General features: G+C 46.9%; 1 protein-coding gene across 6 annotated transcripts in view; it reads right to left on the bottom strand.

Annotated features, from left to right (window-relative positions):
- TUBGCP2 (tubulin gamma complex component 2) overlaps positions 1 to 22,132 on the bottom strand; it is a 41,322-nt gene that overhangs the window by 2,837 nt on the left and 16,353 nt on the right. For 5 of the 6 annotated variants that reach the window (XM_086616650.1, XM_086616649.1, XM_086616647.1 and 2 more), the window contains 11 exons: positions 21,113 to 21,312; positions 19,062 to 19,251; positions 18,016 to 18,161; positions 16,766 to 16,946; positions 14,104 to 14,284; positions 12,920 to 13,092; positions 11,401 to 11,529; positions 9,902 to 10,022; positions 5,929 to 6,072; positions 5,182 to 5,310; positions 4,374 to 4,537 (listed from right to left, as the gene is read on the bottom strand). In XM_086616650.1, the coding sequence (XP_086472776.1) occupies positions 4,374 to 4,537; positions 5,182 to 5,310; positions 5,929 to 6,072; positions 9,902 to 10,022; positions 11,401 to 11,529; positions 12,920 to 13,092; positions 14,104 to 14,284; positions 16,766 to 16,946; positions 18,016 to 18,161; positions 19,062 to 19,251; positions 21,113 to 21,312 (1,758 nt within the window). The remainder of the gene's footprint in view (positions 1 to 4,373; positions 4,538 to 5,181; positions 5,311 to 5,928; positions 6,073 to 9,901; positions 10,023 to 11,400; positions 11,530 to 12,919; positions 13,093 to 14,103; positions 14,285 to 16,765; positions 16,947 to 18,015; positions 18,162 to 19,061; positions 19,252 to 21,112; positions 21,313 to 22,132) is intronic. The other variant, XM_086616648.1, reaches the window with a different exon arrangement.

The following is a 22,132-nucleotide window of genomic DNA, read 5'->3' as shown; positions in this document are numbered from 1 at the left end:
ACATGCAGTGTTTCAGTTAAGGAAATGGGGACATCTGGTTTGTCATAAAAGTCCAGCTACATTCAACATCTTGGTGAAGACTCACATGGTCCCAGGCAGTCCTGAGGGCATAAAGACCCAGTATTTCTGGAACTGGGGCATGGAAATCCCAGGGGGCAAAGGACCCAGACCCTCTTCTGAACAGCTGGTTGCAGCTTAGGTCACAAATCTCAATGCAAACTGCTAACAGAAGCATTTTGTTTTCTCACAACCTGCCTGAATCACCATACTTCTCCTTCCTCCTGAAGCAGGAAGTACTTGTCGTAAAAACCAACTTCTCCATATTTGGAAGGACTGGCTCCAGAGCTTCCACAGCTTAGGAGTAACCTCCTGCCACAGCTAATGCTGGTGTGCAGTCTGTGAAACACGAAGGCATCTGGTGGAGGACAGCTCCTGTCCATGGCACCATGGACCCACGACCAAACAAGATACACAGCCGGTCTCCGTGGTGCACTACCAGCTTGTGCCGCTGTCCTGGTAGATGCATGAAGTTGACACAGGGTGTGGAGGTGATGATAAAAGAGGAGAACCTCTGACACTAAGTGTAGGAGCAGTGCTGCAAAGAAGACACCACCTGAGCTACTGCCAGAAAAGGCCTTACGCCAATGTCTGGCACCACATGTGGTAAAGTGTGATGGAAGGCTGCAGGACTTCTGCTATTGCATGACCGGTCAAGGACTTGGATGTTGTTGACTTCTTGAGTAAGCTGAGAACCGACTCCAGCCTTGGACTGAGCTGGGTGATCCCACCAATGGGATGATCTCCATACGTTCTTTGCAAGGCTCAAGCACTGTGGGGTCGTGACGTTCTTCTATTAGAAGAGCAGGAAACTTGGTCTTCAGGACTGTGTTGGTCATGCCCCGTGCAACCTGCAATGATGTCCAAGCAGCTGGATCATGGCATTAATTGCCATTAAGATCTCCTGAACGGAGCATCATAAAAAAGCCTGTCTGTTAGAACTTGTACTGTAATAATAAAACTGTAAGTGCTTAATCAAGAAGGAGGCAGAGCTGGAGCACTGAGGAGGAGTAAATGTTCTTGCCTGGATGACTCAACTGCTCGTGGTCTCAATCTAGCCTGACTCTGGATGCTACTGTGACACCTAGGAATGATGGCAGCGACAGGAGCATAAGAACTTATTCCCTTTGGCCTATCAATTTTTCTACAGGTGGATCCTACCTGCAATCTACAACAGTCCAAGGATGATAAACAGGTGAAGGTTGACATAAAATGTCCACAAGGCCTTGATAAGCTGCACCATCATTTCCTAAAAGGATCTGCGGAGACTTAGCTGTCCTGGTTGGCCCTGAAGGGAACAGCAATCACTTGTGCAGGTGGGGCTTTCACTTACAGTCACAAAAAAGTCTTTGAAGAATTTCCAAGACAAGAAGGACATCTCAGACTCTGGTAATTTCAGAGATGGAGTGAGTGAGAGTTACTAGGACTGTGGAGAAGGGGTCTTCACCTACCTTCCCAGTTCAGGGACTGAGTATCAACCAACAATGGCAGTTCTGGTGGTAGGAAGATAAGCTCCTACCCTGACAGGGAACGGAAGCAGGAGAGTGCAGTCCAGTGGCACTGCATTTCCTTTCAGATGCCTGTGAGTAACTCTGTCCTCCTTAAATAAGGAATACAATCCTACAAGGAAGAAGACAAGACATGTAATTCTGCACAGTGTTGTGGGAGCTGGTGGGCTAGACTCCACTCCTGAAAGCACCCATGGTAAGAGGGACAACAGGTTTTAGTGTTCCACCTTGGTCTCAGCTGTGTGACCACATCTCAGATAGAGGAGCAGATGCCAATACAGGAGGCCAAGGGCTGTGTAAATGCACAGTAGTTGCTGATCAAGAAGTTCTCAGAACTACAGGACAACTGGAAGCCCAGTCTCCTGCTGGAATACTTCACAAAACAATGCTTGCAAAGGTTGGTTCCAGGAATCCCAGACAGCCCTGTCAGATGCTGTTAGAAAAGGACAATGAAAGCTTCAGGAGACACAGCACGAGGAGGAGACAACAATCTGCTTCAAAAAAACATTCCTGAAACCTTTTCTTCCCTGTGTTTTCAGGTGTAGCACATCTCAACAGAGGTTTAAGGCTTACCAGCCAGCCATAAAAAACATCTGGTGCAGGAGGGCAGCAAACAGAACTTAAAGGCTGCAGGTTGATATTCGTATGGTTTTCCTGAAGATTAAGTTAAAAGATGAGAACGACCAACAGAAAATACAGTTCACAAAGCCCAAACAACGCAGAGGAGCACTAAGACTACGCTCTAATAAAACAAAACAAAGCAAAACAAAATGAACCAAACCAAACCAGAGGACAAAGCACAGTTGGGAGAAAGCTCGAGGTACCCTTTAGTCCTACGTGGTTAAAAAGAACTAAACAAGGATGTACCCTGTTCTGCACTCAACATCAAAGGGGTTGGGGCAGGAATGCCTACAGCACCAAGGGAAGAAAGAAAATGGATGTGATTAACCAGTTATCAGGCACATTCATGAAAAAAATTATGCTATCACTGGCAACTGATTGTAGCACATCTACCACTGCAAGGCATTACAGCTTTAGATGAAGAACATTCTTAAAAGTAGGGGAACCAAGGGCTTTCCTCAGGAAAAGATGAAAGGAAACAATCAATACCTAAAAACGACCTTAATTTCTGGCTAGTCCTGCAAGAGCTGCTTACAATTCCTTACTCCTGGAAACAGGGTCACACACTGGCTTCCAGGCAGCAGGAAGAAACTAATGAATTTTTTACCATGAGAGTTGTAGAACACTGGAACAGGTTGCCCAGAGAGGTGGTGGATGCTCCATCCCTGGAGACGTTCAAGGCCAGGTTGGATGAGGCTCTGAGCAACCTGATCTAGTTGGAGATATCCCTGTTCCTTGCAGGGGGGTTGGACTAGATGACCTTTGAAGGTCCCTTCCAGCCCGAACCATTCTATGATTCTATGTGCCTAACTGTCTGCCAGAGGCATCTCTGAAGTGTCACAGTCTTTGCCAGGCGTGAGGCAGCTGGGGCACCAGCAGCTCTTACCTGTGACCTCCACCAAGGTGCATCTCTGAATTCCGAGATGCCAACTCCTGACCTCAGCTCAACGTTTCCAGCCCGCAGGCTGCTCGGCTTCGTGGGTGCTTAACTCTTGAAAAACATATTGCAGCCACAAACTCGAAAGGCTGCTCCCATTTCACTCCTAAAGCACTGGTAGCAGGATCAGAGTGAGAAGCAGCTGCTTGCACAGCACGTGTGCCCAACTGGGGATAACGCTCCTGGTGCTACTGAACATCTTTGTCGGCGACATGGACAGTGGGATTGAGTGCACCCTCAGCAAGTTTGATGACGACACCAAGTTGTGTGGTGTGGTGGACACGCTGGAGGGAAGGGATGCCATCCAGAGGGACCTGGACAGGCTGGAGAGGTGGGCCTGTGAGAACCTCATGAAGTTCAACAAGGCCAAGTGCAAGGTTCTGCACGTGGGTCGGGGCAATCCCAAGCACAAGTACAGGCTGGGCGGAGAATGGATTGAGAGCAGCACAGAGGAGAAGGTCTTGGAGATGCTGGTTGATGAGAAGCTCAACATGAGCCGGCACCGTGTGCTGGCAGCCCAGAAAGCCAACCGTGTCCTGGGCTGCATCCAGAGCAGCGTGGGCAGCAGGTCGAGGGGGGGATTCTGCCTCTCTGCTCTGCTCTCCTGAGACCCCACCTGCAGTGCTGCGTTCAGCTCTGGAGTCCCTAACACAAGAAGGACATGGAGCTGCTGGAGCGGGTCCAGAGGAGGCCACAAAGATGATGCAAGGGCTGCAGCACCTCTGCTATGGAGACAGGCTGAGAGAGTTGGGGCTGTTCAGCCTGGAGAAGAGAAGGCTCTGGGGAGACCTCCCAGTACCTAAAGGGGCCACAAGAAAGGTGGAGAGGAGCTAATGACCATGGATAAGGTCACAAAAAGCCATATTAAGGGATGTTAATTTAAATCAAGACAAATAGGAACTTAAAACAAAATAGCCACTTATGATCAATCCCTTGCTTAGTTTTCTCACCTTGGAATACTTATGCCGTGTTCAGGAATCAGCTTATTCACTGTCTACACAGTGGGATAATCCCTAAGAAAACTAACACTTGCATTACATTTATAACATTAACAGACAAATTTCACATAATTTGAAGGAATGTGTTTGGGTTTTTTAAAAGCCTTGGGTTGAAACGCAAATATTTCTTGTGACTTCAGTGTTTTCATTGATGGGGCAGACATGCACAGTTATGAAACAGCCATCATTCTTCCTGAGCTGAACTTGGCAACCACAGGAGGGGAAGTTACAGAGAGGAAACTACTGGCTCACCTGTAGATGATGTTGAGCATGCTGTGCTCACAGTCATTGGTGCTGTAAACACTCAGTTTGTCCAACAGGTCCAGCAGATGCGTGGAGAAATTGCTATCAAACTTGTTGATCGTCGCTTCGAAGCCAGATGTCAGGTGGAGGTTGTCGGCATGCTCTGCTAAAAGCTATCAAGGCAAAGGAATAGTGACCCCAGGTGTTTGCTGATTCACCTTCCCTGTTCCCTAATTTGCTCAAAAATACTGCCAGAAAACCTAACAGTCGCTGAGCCACTAAAACAAATCTTTCAAAACAGCTGCAAGGTCCTTGGTAGTTAAAAACTTTGCTGTGCCTATCTGGGGGAATAGATACCGCTATTCCGCTTCGTACGTGTGCATCTAGACAGGGAAATGTGGGCATGACAAATACCCAGGATATGAAAAGGATGGGCTGTAAAGGGCCACACCCGACAGCTTATTGGCTCACCCATCACAAAATGCCAGTTCTGGAAACAAGAAAGCTCCCGAGTTGCAGAAAGCCTGTATGTGGGTACCCACCCTGCAGCTGGAAATACAGCCAAGAACTTAAACACAAGTGCAGGGACCGCTGTGGGAGACAGAGTCTTCACAGCAAACTTTGAGAACACCATCAGCACTCCACGCTGCCCTCAAAAATTCCCACAGTTCTGCAAAAGATTCTGCTTTTGGGGCCAGGGGCGCTCTGGAAACTAGGAAGGTCTATTTGCAAGAGGTAGGACAGCTACCCTGACCAGACTGCAACCCCAGGCAGCATTCCCAGAGGAAAGGGCCCAGCTACCCATCCCATGTCCCACCTTATTAGTCAGCTTCTTCTTCGCAGTCTCTTCAGCACGTTCCTCCTCTGTTGGTGGGCCCAGCATTGTGCCATGCTCTAAGGTGAGCCGGTCCATCTCATTATCCAGCTTCATGCTCTGGGTGAACCTCTTGGAAGGGCACAGGGTTGGGGAAATGGTTAGATTCCATTTTTTCCTTTATGGTAATGCATGAGGCTGACTTAGTTCTGCTAGCCCGGCAGCTAGCTACCTCCCATAAAATCTAACTCAGAGATTAACTCTACAATATTAATACACAAAGCTCACTAAATCCAAAGGAAGGTGGGTTTTTTTTAAAGCTATGGGCTCCCTGAGATGCTGGCTAGAGTGTACCCAAGGAGATCAGTCTCCATGGGTCCAACTACCAGTCCTCACCTGACCCTCCAAAGAGCACGCTAAAAACTATAGAGCCCTACAACTTACACCTCAAATTCTGCTGCAGGACTGGCTGGAGAGAGGTGATTTGAGGATCAGTTCATATGAACCTGATCTCGACACTGAAAAAGAAGAGCACGGTGAATTTGGTGGAGGGAGAAGCCACAGAAACCATTTGGGAGAAAGGTTGAGGGTCTGAGGGGTCAAGCTCTAAACCTGCTGGCAGGAGGAACCGAGGCTCTTCCATGTGCATCGCGGACAAGAGGAGTTGAGCTGAAAAAAGGGACCATCATAGCTGGCTGGCACCCAGGGCAGCTGGCAGTGGCATGGTCAACACGTGGAGGCTGTACATACCTGCATGCAGTTTGTGAACATGACGCAGACAGACATCAGCTTGGAGAAGATCTTCAGCAGCTCTGGGTTGGTTAGCATGCAGTCCTTCAAGCAGTTATCCAGGAAGCTTGTGTGGTGGCTCAGGACATCGTCAATATTAGATGCCTGTTACAGGATAGTAGAATAATGAAAAAAACAAACCAGGACTGCTGTGCTGCACTGGACTAAAGCTCTAACCCAGCATCCTGCTTCTGACAGTGACTTCTCAGATATGCTCTAGGCCATAGAATGGTGTGCGTTGAAAGGGACCTTAAAGATCATCTAGTTCCAGCCTCGAGATGTTGAGATACTTCTCATGCATGTTGAGATACTTCTCATGCATGTTGAGATACTTCTCATGCACCTTTCAGCTTCGAGAAACATCCCGAGATGGAGACTCTGTTTGCATAACTGCATTCAACAGCCCTTCACAGGCTTTTTACCTTTGATTTGTCACATCACCTTTCTCAACCAAATTATGCTTTCTTGTCATCTAAACCCTCCACTGGAAAGGAGGCTCAGGATGGAGTTAGCTGCTTTATGAACATGCACTTCCTCTGCTTTTAAATCTGCCTGTCATGCCCACTCCCACCTTCACAATCTCAGTAAAGTCAGCCACAGTAAGTGGAAAAGAGAAAAATAAATCAAAGAACCTGAAATGTCACTGAAATGAAGTTTACAAGGCTTAAAACACAGAGGTTATTCAGAAACAACATTTTAGGAGCACAGTGAGGAACTGGGACACACAGTGTTGCAAGGATTCTGTAAGATTTTTGTCCAGCTCTGCCACTTCAATGGGCTGTTTATGTCTCGAGTTTTAAATGACAGATTAAAGCCCCCCGCTCACTCTGTACAACTATGGGATGTGCTGAAGCTGAGAACACAAGCCAAGCTCAGGAAAGAGTCACAGGACTAAAACTGCCAAGGTACCCACACTGCTCCACCAGGATCAATGCCAAAAAAATCCCTCATAACCTTTTAAAGAACCAGTACAGAACAGGGATAAATGCTGCTCTCTAACGCCATGAAGATGCGAGTTGTCTTGATGAAGACAATGATGTTGTGAAGATGAAGACATTAGTTACATTTTTAGGAAGAAAGCACCTTAACTTCAAGTGGAAATGCACAAGAGAAGTCCAACAAATCAAAAAACAGCGTAAGACACTACATGCGACCCGTGAGGATCATCCTTTTCCCTCCTAAAATGCAAAGGAAAGGAAAATCCTACCCCAGTCTGTTTGCTACGGAGGTGAAAGAGCCAGTCCTGCATCCTCTCTTTGGAAATAAATGATGCTTTTATTCAAATCAAGGAAGGTTTTACCCAGTAGCTGGGGATATGTCACCCTGGTGAGCAGCAATTTTAATGGACTGCGTAACAAAGTGGTTGCTGAAGCGGCTTCTTTAGGTGGCAGTGTTGAGGTGTTGGACTCACACCACTGCCTAGAGCCAGACTTCCTGCTCCAGCACTGCTACAGGGCATGCTCCGTCTCCCAGAGATTTAAAAGCCTTCAAGGACATTGATGAGGATGGGAGGCAAAGCTACATTGGGATTACATCTCAAAGACTTGGCTAACTTGCCCAAAAATGTTCTCAGTTCCAAGTGACGACTTGTGTACGTGCCCACGTCGTGGGCAGCCTTGAGCTGTTACTACTGCAGCGTTGCGAGGAGAAGCCCTTCACGTACAGAGCAATGGCAGAAACGCTCCACAAAACCCTGCAGCAGCCCTCAAGGCTTCCAAAACGAAGAAGTGTATGGTGAAGGCACAGACAGATCTCCTTCTTGCCCAACAGCCATGGAAACACCTTTCCCCAGTGCCAGCACAGTCACTTTATACCTGTTATCTCAACACCTCTGGCAGGCTGAAGAGGCTCAGAGATGTTCCTTAGCCAGGGAAAAACTCTGCCCACTTGTGCTAACAAAAATGTTTGGTCTACAGACGTTTTTTGGGAACGGGCTCCTCTACGAAACACTATCGATTGGCAAATTCCTTTTTGGAACTGAAATAAAAATGATTCAAGGCTGCTATATCCCTGAAGGAGCAGAGAAACGCAATGGCCAAGAGCCAAATCAGAGAGGGATCTTCAGACAGAAAGTCTCTGCAAAAACTCTGGAGTCAGGAGATCATCTCTTCTGAACAAGGGGATGCTGTCAGTACAGACCACACGCCTGTTGTGTTTAACAGCCCCTTCTAGGACATCTGGAATCAGCAGAGACTGAAAGGAAGCACTACCTGAAATCAGTAGGGAAGAACCTGGGACAGGACAACTTGTTCAAGTGCCTCAATTCAAGAAAAGTAAAATGACTCTTATATTTTGCAAACCTAAACTTAGAACAAAGTTAAGTACACTTCTCTCAGATCATCCAGGAGCTTGACATATAACCTCTTCTTGTTCAGAAGTCCTCGCCAAGAACATCCAGAGATGCTCACAATCCCAGACCTGATACCTCCTGTGAATTTTCCAGCAAAAAGGATGACAGGGCATCAAAAAATGGACAACTTCCTGATACGCAACAGAAACTAAGACAGGGTCAGTTGATGTTAAAGACACACAAGGCTCACCAGAGAGCTGCCAAGAGAGCTGCTGTGGCTTCACGCAGATTGCAGGAGGAGTGTTGGGCTGTTTGGTACATCAGATAAACGTTTTTCATGGTGTAAGAGGAAAAACACGTGCAACCCAGAAGCGTCTGATCACAGGATGACTACCAGAGGGAAGAAGAATAAGGTGATGTACATCTGCCTCCTGTTCCCTCACAGCAGCTGGGGCACCCTAACACCAGCCCCAACACAGCAGCACCACAGTGGCTAAGGAAGCTGAGAAGGACCGTGAGGAACGCGGCGTCCCTGGAGATAAGGAGAATGACTACAGACATCACAAAGGTTATGCTGCAAAATAAGCAAGCTTGAGGAATGGATCACTGCTCATCTGCTCTAATTAAACACAAGTTCACTGCCTGGCACAGCCCTTGCCTGTGCCGAGTGCCGTGTGCCAAGAGGACTGCCATAAAAGCTCAGGGATGGCACTTCCTAAGGGTCTTCTCAAGTTCTTCTTGAACAGCCTGTTCTGAAAGGTAAGCTCTCGATGACCTCTCATTCTTGGTTTAGAACAGGCAGGTGGGACATTAGCTGAGAATGTGTTCCTCTGTGAGATAAAAAAGGCATCTCACGTGCCCGTCAGGAGATAAAAACTGATTCTTGCAGTTTTTGCTAGCGCAAAGAGTTAACTTCTCCAGAAGTCACTGACTTGGATTAGTGAACCACAAATAATCGGTAACACATCTGGAAAATCCCATAGCTCAGAACATTGCATCTCCGTGAAGGGAATCAAAATGATGCCAGGCATGCTTTGCCCAGATATCCCCTCAGCGGGCATAAAGACCGGTGGGAAGCGAGCTTAGCCTCTCCCAGATACCACGGGAGTGGAAAAGTTCTCCAGCCTTGCCCACCTGCAGTGGGAATACACACGTGGAATAGCCACCTGAATAAGGAAGGCCCTGGTTTATAACAGACAGTCCTAACATGCCAGTCCTTACTAGCCTCATGGAAGAGAAACCACAGATTTGGCTTTCAAGAGCACTGTAAGTCAGCCAAGGAACCAACTGAGGATGTCTGGACCAGTTGATGATCTTTGCGCCCTGTATCCTTCTTCCTTTCCCATAGTTTTCTTTCTCCTGTGTAAGGCGCCGTTCAGCAGACCACCACCTTCACCTGGCAGGGTTCAGAGTATCAGCTGGGCATAGACAGGAGGATGCAGCAGACAAAAGGCATCTATAAAGCAGAAAGGTGATGTAGAACAGCAGCACTCTTTCCCATGTGGCAAGAACAGTTCCCAGATACTTAAACTCCAGCAAAACACTTAAACAGTCACCTGCAGCAACAGAAACCAACCATTTCTTCCCTATGTTAAATGTGTTAAAAGACTTCCACTCCAACCTCTCTCGAGCACATACACTCACCAACTTCAGGTTCTTCTCAAGAATATGCCATGTTGGCTCCATCACTTCAAACATCATGTAATACTGGATATTCTGCACAAAATTCAGCATCCGCTGCCGCAGTGTGAAAGCACCAGCAAACCTAGGGGAGAAATCACACCCACACAGCCTGGAGCTAGCAAATGCCACGGAGAACTATCACCAGGCTGGCACAGGCAAAGCAGAGCTAAATATTTCTGTCCTAGCAAACTCACTGCTGCAGCCTGAGAGGGATTATGAAGTTAATGCAAACCATCTCTGATTATTTTCCGCGCAGTCAAATAGCTTTCCCTCAATTACTAGAGTCAGAGTTTTGAACCTGTTGTAGACTGGACAATTACTTTTAAATAATTGCTTATATTCAACTAAAATTTTAATACTAAATATTCAAGCAATTTTATTAGCAGGGCAAAATTTAACAAGATAAATGGTTCATTTCAGCCTTATTTAAATGAAGACTTAAAAATATTCTGTGCCTTGCATTGTTGTGTTCAGGGGATCCAAACATTTAATCAAATCGTCTGCAACCTGAGGGATTTAATGCAATTTCACCTTAAAAATAGAACAGTGGGATTATACAGAGGTTCTTTCAATGTTAATTTATGCAGGCTCTGTGATGGGAAACTAAGAGCTGACTCCAGCAAACTGGGACAGGTGACTGGAGAGGTGAGGGATACCCACCATAGGGTTCTTCAGCCACAGTGGCCCCGTCCCCTGCTGCTCACAGTCACCCTGTGAGCAGGAGATTGGACTGGAGACCCTCACAGGTCTCTTCTGCCAACACCTCTACAATTACAGGAGAACCAGAGCTGCAGTCATGTTGGTTGAGGTCAGTGCCAAGGCAGCTGAGGCTACCTTGTCACCAGCAAGTGCCACTGGCAAGGCAGCAGGTACCACCTCGCCACGCTGGGGTCTGCCTCACTCTCCAAACAGGCACCTCCAGCACCTGGAGTGCAGATCCAAAGAATAAAATCTGCCTTCACAGATGGAACAAGACAGAACGATTGCCTGGGAAAACATCTCACCAATTTTACTTTATTCAATTGGTATCACACCAGAACCCCAAACATTAGCCAAGCTGTGTGAAGGTCACAAGTCCTTGCCAGTGGTCTAGCCAGAAGAGAAGGGTGTTGCTTTTAAACTACTGGGGTCCTTACTAACCTTGCTGATGCTGAAGTAGCGACCAAGACAGTACGTGTGCAGATGTCCTCCCCTGTAACCGTTCAGTGTATGATGAGCTAACCCTAAAGACCACCTCTGCCTTTCCAAAACGTCATGCCAAGCCAAGGAGCACAAAGATTACTGAGCAGATGCTTCCTACCGAAACCTAAATTGTTATATTTTGACCTCTCTCAGCCCATGAGAAATCTGTAAGGATCTTTTTCACGTCAAAATGATTTGATCCATGTCACAACACGTCTAACCAGCAAGAAGGAAACCCAAAACTTCTCATCTGACCCAGTAGGAAAAAAAGGCCATACCACTTAGCTGAATGGAGAGAGAATTGCTTGGCTGTCTTATTGCTGATCCAAACGTTGCACAACTGTCGTTCCACATGTTTGCAATAGAACATGTGTCTGAAAAGCATCTGGTATCTTGTCAGTGCTTTCCTGGAAAGAAAGGAGAAACCCATCCAGATTAAGCCCTGTTCTGATTGACAGACTAAGCTGTGAAGGCTGAGGCTGCTCAAAGGCAGAGAGACTTTACACAATATGTTCCTTACGCCTTCAGACGCTCACAGATCCGCACTGAAACAATTCAAACCAAAGAAAAATAAAACAAAATCACATTTGTAACCATCCCAAAGTATTTCTCTCCAAGGAGTCCCTCCTCCATATTTCCTGCCAGTGAGTACATCACCAGCCTCCTCCTTCGATTCCCTTCAGCCACCTGCAGAAAGGTCACTGACACGGGGGCTGGGACGGAGGGCTGAAAGCCCGCAGTCACGGACCCGCTGCGGTAAGACTGCTACGACCTGCAAAACAATTCCCCAGGATTCTCCCCAAAAGATGAAGGAAAAGCTGTAACCAAGCTACAGGCAGCATCACCCTGCCAGAAGCAGATGGGGATGCTTATTTATAGCTTCAGGGACCAGATTCAGGTCTGCATTCAGACACTTCAGTGTAGGTGTCTACAGAGCTCCAGTCGCTACAGTTCGTGAAACCTTACCAAATAGTATTTTCACTTCCATGGCTACCACCAGAGCCAATCCACTCAATTTGAGAAAAAGAGAGAGAATTTGAAAAGCATCACGTCATTAGAAAAGTCCCACTGTGCCAACTGATTTTTTTTTTAAAGGGGAAATTAAGGGACAAACTAATCGTTGGCGTTTAACAAGTCCGTATCTGTCACTCTGCTCACGTAACGCCGCTCATCCAGCTTGCCCTGGCTCACAGGGGCAGTTTGTCAGTGTTTCCCCAGGGAAACTGGGGGCAAATCCCTGCAGAAAAATGAACCCTTTGGTCCTCAGAACTCAATTAAATGCAAAGTAGCTTGCTGCAGTGATTCTAGCGACAGCCTGTACCCTTCTAGCTTGCAACCAGGGATACCAGAAAGTGCATTTTTCTCCTGCTCTCCACATTTGAGAAATGCTCGATTCTTGCATGCAAATCCTCTTGTGAGAGTTCATGTTCTCAGGGGAGACACTTCAGAAAATCATGGACAAACGAAAACTGGGTGACCGGTCACAAGTAATACCAGGGACCAGGCTGAGAAAGCATCCTTTGATCTATGTCTTCTCACCGTTTAAAATGAAAGCTTGACTTTCCAAGCATGCCTTAGACACGGTCTAGCAGGGCTCTACTGAAGAGACAACCCATGTTCCATAACCTACGAGTCGAGTAAGCAGGGCTCAAAAACCCCAAAGCACTCCCTACTAGCCAACAACTTATAACATCACTTTAAAGATGCAGGTTTTCCAGGATTTTGCTGGGTGGAAACATGCTTCAACCCCCTGCAAAAGCTTTTGCCTTTTTTTCCTTCAGTGAACTGATACTTTACCTGTTTATAATAAGGGACAGAGGCCACTTAACAATGTAGTCGAAGGAAAATGCTTCCAGACCGCTGAGAGTGAGCTCTGTGGGATCTGCACTGATAATGGCCTTCTCCTGTTTCGTTTCTATGGCCAACACTCTCAAGAGCTGCGTAATGAGATCATGGGGCATCAAGTCAATCTGGAAAGGAAGAGGAGGAAAAAAGTGAAGCTACAGGATACTCACAACTACCACGTAGCAACAGACGGGTGGCAGAAGTGCCAATAATCAGAGTCGCTCTCAAGTCATCAGACCACTCAGGAAGCAACAGAGAACAGCGGTATGACCTGGGCAGTGCAGCAGCAGGCACCAGGGTGGTGTCACTGCAGTGTCTACCCATCAGCACACAACACACCGCTCCGCTCGTCGCTCTGCCTTGCCCTCAGTCCCTGGAAGATCTATTCAGACCTCACCCTCGCTAGGCACAGCCTCCGTGCTGCTTTACATCTGTGAAATACGCTATCACTAACAGGCAGGACTTCTCATCAGGTATCTTTTTGTACTCCAAAGTGAGGATCCAAGCTAAGAAGAAGCATGAGAGACGCACTACTGCTTCCACCTCATCCTGAGGCCACCAAACTTGAGAAACTTTTCCACCATACTTGAGAAAAGATGGTGGGAAGGTAGGGGAAGGGCTCTTTACATTAGTGTTGGGTGACAGAACAAGAGGAAATGGGTATAAGCTTAGTCAGGGGAGATTCAGGTTGGATGTTAGGAAGTATTTCTTCTCTGAAAGGGTTGTCAGCCACTGGAATAGGCTGTCCAGGGAGGTGGTTGAGTCCCCATCCCTGCATGTGTTTAAGAATAGGGTGGATGATCTACTTAGCGATATGGTTTAATGGGGATTAGGGATGGTTGGACTCGATGATCTCTAAGGTCTTTTCCAACCTAGAAATCTATGAATCTATGAAAAAGCACCTTCTCCGTGTTCAGACACCAGCAAGAAAACGCAGCCCCTTGGCCAGGGTGAGTGCTTCCAGTAGCTAAGCTGGATAAAAGAGGGCTTAGCACAGGAGAAGTGCTACAGAAGGAAAGCCACTAGCTCTCTTTCCCTTCACTATACGTTCAGTAGGTTCTTACAGGCACACGGATCTTCCCAAACCACGGCAGGCTTCCTGCTCAAATACAATTAACTTCCACTAACAATCTTACCTTTAAATCATCCTTGAAAGGATCTGTGTTGGCTGTGCTCATTCGCAGGGCTAATTCAAGCAGAGCCTCTAGCCTCGTAGTTATGATGTCGTCTACAGGCTTCTTAAGTTCCTCTTCTGTGAGATCCATGAAGTGCACAAAAAAGTCCCCTTGATCCATCAGGAAATAGTGTTTTATAGATCTGCTCGAGAAAACAGAGAGACAACTGATTATGTTTTTTAAAGCCCAAGTTAACCCATACTAAACCTAAAAGGAACAAAAGCCATCAACTCAGTCAGCCTGCTGGCTTGGATCACAACATGTTCCTCTTCATACTGAACACACAGCCAGAAATAACCCATCTGGACACTAGTCTTCTGTGCATGTCCCCTCCTCCCTTCCACCTCGGCCAGGATGCTTTTGTGCAGTCAGATCATGGCTGCTGCTGTTCTTTTTTTCTTTGAAAATGCACCTTAAAAAAAAAAAACCCAAACCTATGCACTCCATTGGTGAGTGAAGGCTCATACTGCTGTCCTCAGCAACAGCCCAACCTCCACGGCGTGCAGATCCCTTCAAGAGGCGGTCATCAATTCAGAGCAGAATCTTGGACTCCTTTGAGTGAACAAGTATCTGTGCTGATTGATTTTTTAAGTACTCCAGGTACTTGCATTGACTTCTGCTATAGTAGGATGCGTAAGCTTTAATATTCCCTTGGCACCAGGGAGGGTTAGCCTTCAGAGTGACGAATTTCCTCCTTAGATCTAAACAAAATCTCCCCTATTCCAGTTTAAATCCATTGCCCCGTGTCCTGTCACTACACGCCCTTGTCCAAAGCCCCTCTCCAGCTTTCTTGTAGCCCCTTTAGGTACTGGAAGGTGCTGGAAGGTCTCCCCAGAGCCTTCTCTTCTCCAGGCTGAACAACCCCAACTCTCTCAGCCTCTCTCCATAGCAGAGGTGCTCCAGCCCTTGCATCATCTTTGTGGCCTCCTCTGGCCCCGCTCCAGCAGCTCCATGTCCTTCTTGTGTTGGGGACTCCAGAGCTGAACGTAGCACTGCAGGGGGGGTCTCAGGAGAGCAGAGCAGAGGGGCAGAATCCCCCCCTCGACCTGCTGCCCACGCTGCTCTGGATGCAGCCCAGGACACGGGTGGCTTTCTGGGCTGCCAGCGCACGGTGCCGGCTCATGTCGAGCTTCTCATCAAACAGCATCTCCAAGACCTTCTCCTCAGGGCTGCTCTCAATCTGTTCTCCGCCCAGCCTGTACTTGTGCCTGGGATTGCCCCAACTCATGTGCAAGACCCTGCACTTGGCCTTGTTGAACTTCATTACGTTCTCACAGGCCCACCTCTCCAGCCTGTCAAGGTCCCTCTGGATGGCATCCCTTCCCTCCAGTGTGTTGACCACACCACACAGCTTGGGGTCATCACCAAACTTGCTGAGGGTGCACTCGATCCCACTGTCCATGTCGTCAACAAAGATGTTAAACAGCACTGGCCCCAATACCAACCCCTGAGGAACACCACTCATCACTGGTCTTCACTTAGTCATCGAGTCGTTGACCACAACTGTTTGAGTGCGACCATCCAGCCAATTCCTTATTCACCGAGTGGTCCATCCGTCAAATCCATGTCTTTCCAGTTTAGAGACAAGGATGTGGTGTGGGACAGTGTCAAATGCTTTGCACAAACCCAGGTAGACGATGTCAGTTGCTCTTCCCCTATCCACCCATGCTGTAACCCCATCGTAGAAGGCCACCAAATTTGTCAGGCATAATATGCCGAACGATCTAGCAGAGAGCCTGTTTCAAAGATGAGGAGGTCATAGACATCAACCCCAGCTGGAGAGGCTGAGCAACACCCTAATTCGAAACTACATTGTGATAGAAGGGCCTGACAGAGGACACGTGCCACCAGAGCTCCAGATGTCAGTGTCTTTTGAACAGTCCTATTAAGCAAAGAAGGCTTGGAAGCATGACGGTCATTAGCAAGGCTAGGAAGACTCTCCTTAATAACTGACAGGCTTTGGACAGCCCTTATAACCTTTCATGAAACAAGGCGTGTCCTCTGGTGGTTTTCACAGGGCAGGAAGGCACATATCAGGTTCAAAGGCATGAACCATGGATCTTCAGGTCTTCCCACAACCTTTCTTAGTTGGAGCCATAGTTCCTGTTGTGGAACTTGGGACTAATACTCTATTCCAACTACCTATGTTTGCATGAACAATAACCAGGGCATATATTTGGTGAGATGCTTAATATCAAACCATCTCTTATTCACATTAAACTCTTCTTGATCATACCAGATGATATTAGGAAACCCCCTTCCTGGGTGGGAGTGACATGCAGCCATGGGACAAGCCACAAGAGAGCCAGGGGATGTCCCTACCTGAGGGTGGGTTTCGGGACTAGGCTAGACAAAGACACAACTGCCCTGACGTAGTTTGGGCAACAGCGTTCTGAGGAAGCTGGACTAGAGACTCCCAGACATCCTTCCCCCCAGCATTTCTATGATTTTACTTTTTTTTTTTTTTTTTTACTTCAGAAAAAAAACCCACATCTTATGTTTTCAGGTCAACCTTTCTAATGGAAATAGAACACATGAATAATACCCCAAGAAAAGAGAGCTAACTTCAAAAACTTATGCCCACTACCAGAACTGATCTATTTAACAGTAAAATAAATCAAACCTCAGGTGAGCCACCAGCTCTTTCTCCTCCATTAGGAAATCCAGAAGAACTTTGCTAGCATAGTTATATGCTTTTTCTATTTGTTCCACATACGCTCGCTCTTTTAAGGTATAGATGACCTCTTTGGCCACAGGGCAGGTAACGTCACGTCCGCATTCTCGCACAACATTTAAATATTTCCCTAGGAGCAAAAAGAAAGAGTGACCCATATTCGTACCTACAGTACATCCAACAGGAAAATTTTCAGGCCGCTGCCTTCAAGGGAAAGATGTGCTGTGAAACGTTTACACTAAGTTCTACTGAAAGCTGGGAAGGATTCAGGCCCTTTTCAAAACCTGATACAGAATTTTAAATCGGGCACCTAGTATCACATTTAAGGAGAGACTTAGAAACGGTTTTGTTTCCCAGTGGTGGCAAAACATCTCTGCAGATAGGCAGAAACTTTGCAGATCCGGCGCTGCACTTCAGAAGCAGCTTTTAGAGGGTTCTTTCACTTATGGGAGAGAAGAATGGGAGCCATCAGGTTGCATGCTTCATTTACACACCCGAAATAAAACTCAGCATGTTCAAACCTCAGCTGTCTAGCTCCACCTAGCTAGCTGCTAGAAAACTGTACCCATGAAATGAAGCAGTAAGACAGCCAGCCTCCCTTGCTGCTGCACTCCATCCCATGTGTTGTTTTATTTACAGGATCATGGAATGGTTTGGGTTGGAAGGGACCTCAAAGATCATCCAGTTCCAACCCCCCTGCCATGGGCAGGGACACCCTCCACTACACCAGGTTGCCCAAAGCCTCATCCAACCTGGCCTTGAACACTGCCAGGGATGGGGCAGCCACAGCTTCTCTGGGCAACCTGTGCCAGGGCCTCACCACCCTCATCATAAAAAATTTCCTCCTTAGATCCAATCTAAATCTCCCCTCTTTCATTTTAAAGCCATTGCCCCTTGTCCTGTCACTACACACCCTTGTCCAAAATCCCTCTCCAGCTTTCCTGTAGGCCCCCTTTAGGTACTGGAAGGCTGCTATAAGATCACCCGGAGCCTTCTCTTCTCCAGGCTGAACAGCCCCAACACTCTCAGCCTCAGGATTCGAGGTTCTTTTTAAATCTGATTCTTCTGCTCCTCTGAGAAGTTCGGCTGGACAATCCCATATCCTGCCAAAGCATGGCGACACTTATCTTTACAAAAAGAATGGAATGGTAATGCTCCTCTCAAGATTCCTCTCATGTCAGAAGTGCATCTTTACCTACCTGTGCTTAGTATTTTGTCAGCCATTTTCTGCAAGAATGAGGGAATCTGTTGCTGAACAACAGTGTATCTTTGATCCCAGTACTTGTCATTATAGTCCTCCTGAATCTTCTCCTTCTGCAGCTCATGTTCCTCCACCATGAACTCACTGAACAGTTAAAACAGATATTTAGAAGCAGGAAGAAGCACAATGAGGATTATTTTTTTTTTTGACCTGTAAACTGGTAATATGATCTATCAGAAATAACGTCTCACAAAAACACATTCCAATCAAGAACTGAAATTAGTCTGTATCTGCAGTAAAAGAAGAAGCACTACGCAGAGTGTTTCTGCTCATCTGCAATCAATTACAGCAGAAACAGAATTTGAGAGGGTTCACAAACCAAGTCTAAACGTTATTTGGTTCTCAGTGTGGAGGTGAGGAAGCTGGCTTTTAAAAGTCAGCCTTCTCACCATCAGGAAGGCAATAATTTTAGCTAGTTTCACTTGAGTTTTGCCCCACTTAGGATTCTGAAAATGTGGGAAACCGGAACGCTGCATAAACTATTAAACACAGCGAAATGCTTCGTATGATTCCACAAAAGCCAAGAAACTTCAGGGAGTGTCATTAGCTCATATCAGATCGTTAGTGGACTACCTTTAACAGATTCACTGGGTTAGCACACTCGTGCCCCAGGAGAAGAGGATGAGGTTGTGACTTAAAGGGGGACAGGCACAGTAAGGTGGAATCTGAGCGGACTGCATATTTGAACAGTTCTGCTATTGAGCTTTGCATGTAATTTCCTTGAATTTGGAAAAAATAAAGCAAGTGAGAGTGCCTCCTGCTGTAAAACCACTGAATCAAATAAGAAATGTAGTTAAACACGCCCCAGCAGCTCCCCTTCCTTGCAGTGCTGCCTCCTCCACCTGCTGCTGCCAGGTCCAGGCCCTCAGGCTGTGCAGACTCTACAAAGCAGAGGGAGGAGGGCACTGAAAAAGTAGAAGCCAAAGACCCAAACAGTATTTCTTAACTTTTGCATTTCATTTTCATTCCATAACTGTTCTTTACCTGTACGGATCATTAATGATGCCTCGATATATCCACTTCTCCAGAATTTCAAAATAAGGCACGCTGGCTGCCTTGGTTAAATACAGGCACAGCTCCTGGGCCTGGCTGTCCCCCGTGTAATTGAAAGTCTTGTCATGGAGCAAGCTCAGGGTTGATCCTCCCATACACTCACCTTTATCCACAGAAGTAGCTGAAATTTAAAAATAGAGATGTTAGACAAAAAGCTGACACAGTCTAAAAGCCTCCTATATATCGAGATCCACATTCCAGGTGGAAATGGGAAAACCATCCACTTCAGCGGCTCGTTTGAGAAACCTCTGAGCTCAAAAGCCCTTCTGTTCTCAACTGTAACGCTGAGGCAACCATGCACGGAGCTCCAACACTGGGATTCAGGGAGACTGACAGTGAAATTGGTACTTTGTCATCGCAAAAGGGATGTAGGGACGGGAATACAGTACTGCCAGGAGTTTCACATCTTTTCTACTTCAAGGTAGCTGGCTAACTGCCGTGTTCCAAAAAACTGAAAAATTCAGGAAAAGCCAATACCAAGAGGGAACATTCAGTTACAGATTGTAAATAGAACAGATCATAGAATCATAGAATCATAGAATGGTTAGGGCTGGAAGGGACCTTCAAAGGTCATCTAGTCCAACCCCCCTGCAAGGAACAGGGATATCTCCAACTAGATCAGGTTGCTCAGGGCCTCGTCCAACCGGGCCTTGAACGTCTCCAGGGATGAAGCATCCACTACCTCTCTGGGCAACCTGTTCCAGTGTTCTACAACTCTTATGGTAAAAAATTTTTTCCTAATATCCAATCTGAATCTACCTCCCTCTATTTTAAAACCATTACCCCTTGTCCTATCACAACAGGCCCTCCTGAACAGCCTCTCCCCATCTTTCTTGTAGGCCCCCTTGAGGTACTGGAAGACCGCTATAAGGTCACCCCCGGAGATATTTACATCCAGATAAATTTTCTGGGCTGAGTAATGTACAGCCATTCTCATGCCAAAGAGTTTAACCAAAATTATTGAGGTAACTGCATCTGTGACCAACAACCTCGTGCAACGGCACAGGCTGGGACCAGTTGGCTGAGAAGCAGCACTGCAGAGAACAACCAGGGGGTCCTGGTGGACAACCAGCCGATTCTGTGCCAGCAGCGTGTCCTTGCAGCAATGAACATCAACTGCATCCAGGGGTACGTGGCCAGCGCTTATCCCCCTCTGCCCAGCACTGGTGAGGCCACACCTGGAACACTTCCCTCAAGTTTGGGGTCCCCAGTAGGAATGACAAAATGAAGAGTCCAGCAGAGGTTAGTAAGATGGTGGGAGGCTGGGGCTCAGGGCATACAAGGAGAGCCTCAGGGAGCTGGGCTTGTTAGCTGAGAGAAGATGAAGCTGGGGATTGTCGAGCATCATTCCTTCACTATCCAACGAATGGTTCTAGAGATGGTAGAAACTCCTCTTGGAGGAGCACAGTGACAACATCAAATGGGTAAAAGTTACAAGAAGGGAAGTTCCAGTTGGAGGTACAGGAACCACTGTTCACAAAAAGGGTGGTGAAGTCATGGGAAAGGGCCCAGAACAGTGGAGGACCTCCACTGCTGGAGACTGTCCAGGCTCGCCCGGACATGGCCCTGAGCAACCTGCTGTAGCCGTGAGCAAGGGGTTGGACTAGAAACTTCCAGGGGTTCCTTCTGGTTGAATCAGTTTGTGGTTATACATCCACACACAGCTGGGGAGGCATCTGGGAAGAAGCTGAGTAGAGACAGCAGTGGTGGAAATAACTGAACTGAAGGGCATGGACTGTGAAGGTAAAAGGCACGGACATGCCTCACGACAGCTCTGAAGGGCAGATTCCGTCCTAGAGCCCACCCCTCTGGAAAACAAAACCAAAAGCAGTGCTCTGACAAGTACAATTCCCCTTGGCTTTCTTCTTTAATACAACATAAAATTCAAATGACACATGTCCTGCCTGTACTGCTGCTCTGTGCCGTTTTCAGAAGTTGTCATGTACCTGTCAAAATGTAAGGACTGTATTTTTGAAATTTACCAAGTGAAGCAAGGATCTCCAGGGTCCTCATTGTGGGCTGGATGTAAAACCAGAGTTTCTGCAGTGACAGAAGTCCCTGTCTCTGAAGATGTTCCAGCTGGGTAATTAGTATCATGTATTCCTTGATTAGAGTCCGCATAGCAGCAGCCAGAGCATGGTTTACCTGTCCGTACTCGAAAGAAGACTTCTCCTCTATAAACCTGTGAAAATCAAAATGGAAACTCTTTCAGGCAAGGCAACTTCTATCATTTTCAGGAATTTTATCTTCAGAGAACGAGTAGATTGTGTGTTGGAAAGTGCACCAGCCTTCAGCTGGAGTTTCAGGTTCCACGTTTGCTCTGTGCCCCTCTATTTCCCATTACCACATTTCCCAGTACAGAAAGCTGCGGGAAGACATTTCCTCTCAAACTGCAGAGGAACTAGAATTATTTATAAAACAGCTATGCAAAAAGTAAGAGCCAAGATTTTTCAAGGCAACTGTCTTTTGCGTAAGCAACAGATTAGAGGACAGGAAAAGATCTCAAAAGCAAGCAATGTGCACCCAGAAATGTGGGGAAAGCACTGCTGCTAGCTTCTGACACCACATGTCATGGTAGGGATTCATCTGACCAGTGATGAATGGTTCCAATGGCTCCATACACATTAGTGGAGAGAGACAGATGCTTCTGAACACAAGTCATAATCATCTGGAAGGACACACATGAAAGAGGCTGGATGAATCACATCCTAAAAATTCGTCCTTCCCTTTGCTGATCTTTTGGGGACTTTGAATGAAACGCAGACATCTACACAGCAAACATCTGCTGTTAGCGAGGTGTACCTTATACTAAGACTTTTTAACAACTACTTCCTTCCAGTACCTAAAGGGGCTACAGGAAAGCTGGAGAGGGACTTTTGACAAGGGCGTGTAGTGACAGGACACGGAGCAATGGCTTTAAACTGAAAAACAGGAGATTTAGATGGGATATAAAGAAGAAATTTTTCCCTCTGAGGGTGGTGAGGCACTGGCACAGGTTGCCC

The sequence above is a fragment of the Tauraco erythrolophus genome, chromosome 9 (assembly GCF_009769465.1).
Source record: "Tauraco erythrolophus isolate bTauEry1 chromosome 9, bTauEry1.pri, whole genome shotgun sequence".
NCBI lineage: Eukaryota > Metazoa > Chordata > Aves > Musophagiformes > Musophagidae > Tauraco > Tauraco erythrolophus.
This window is presented reverse-complemented; position numbering and strand designations above follow the sequence as displayed.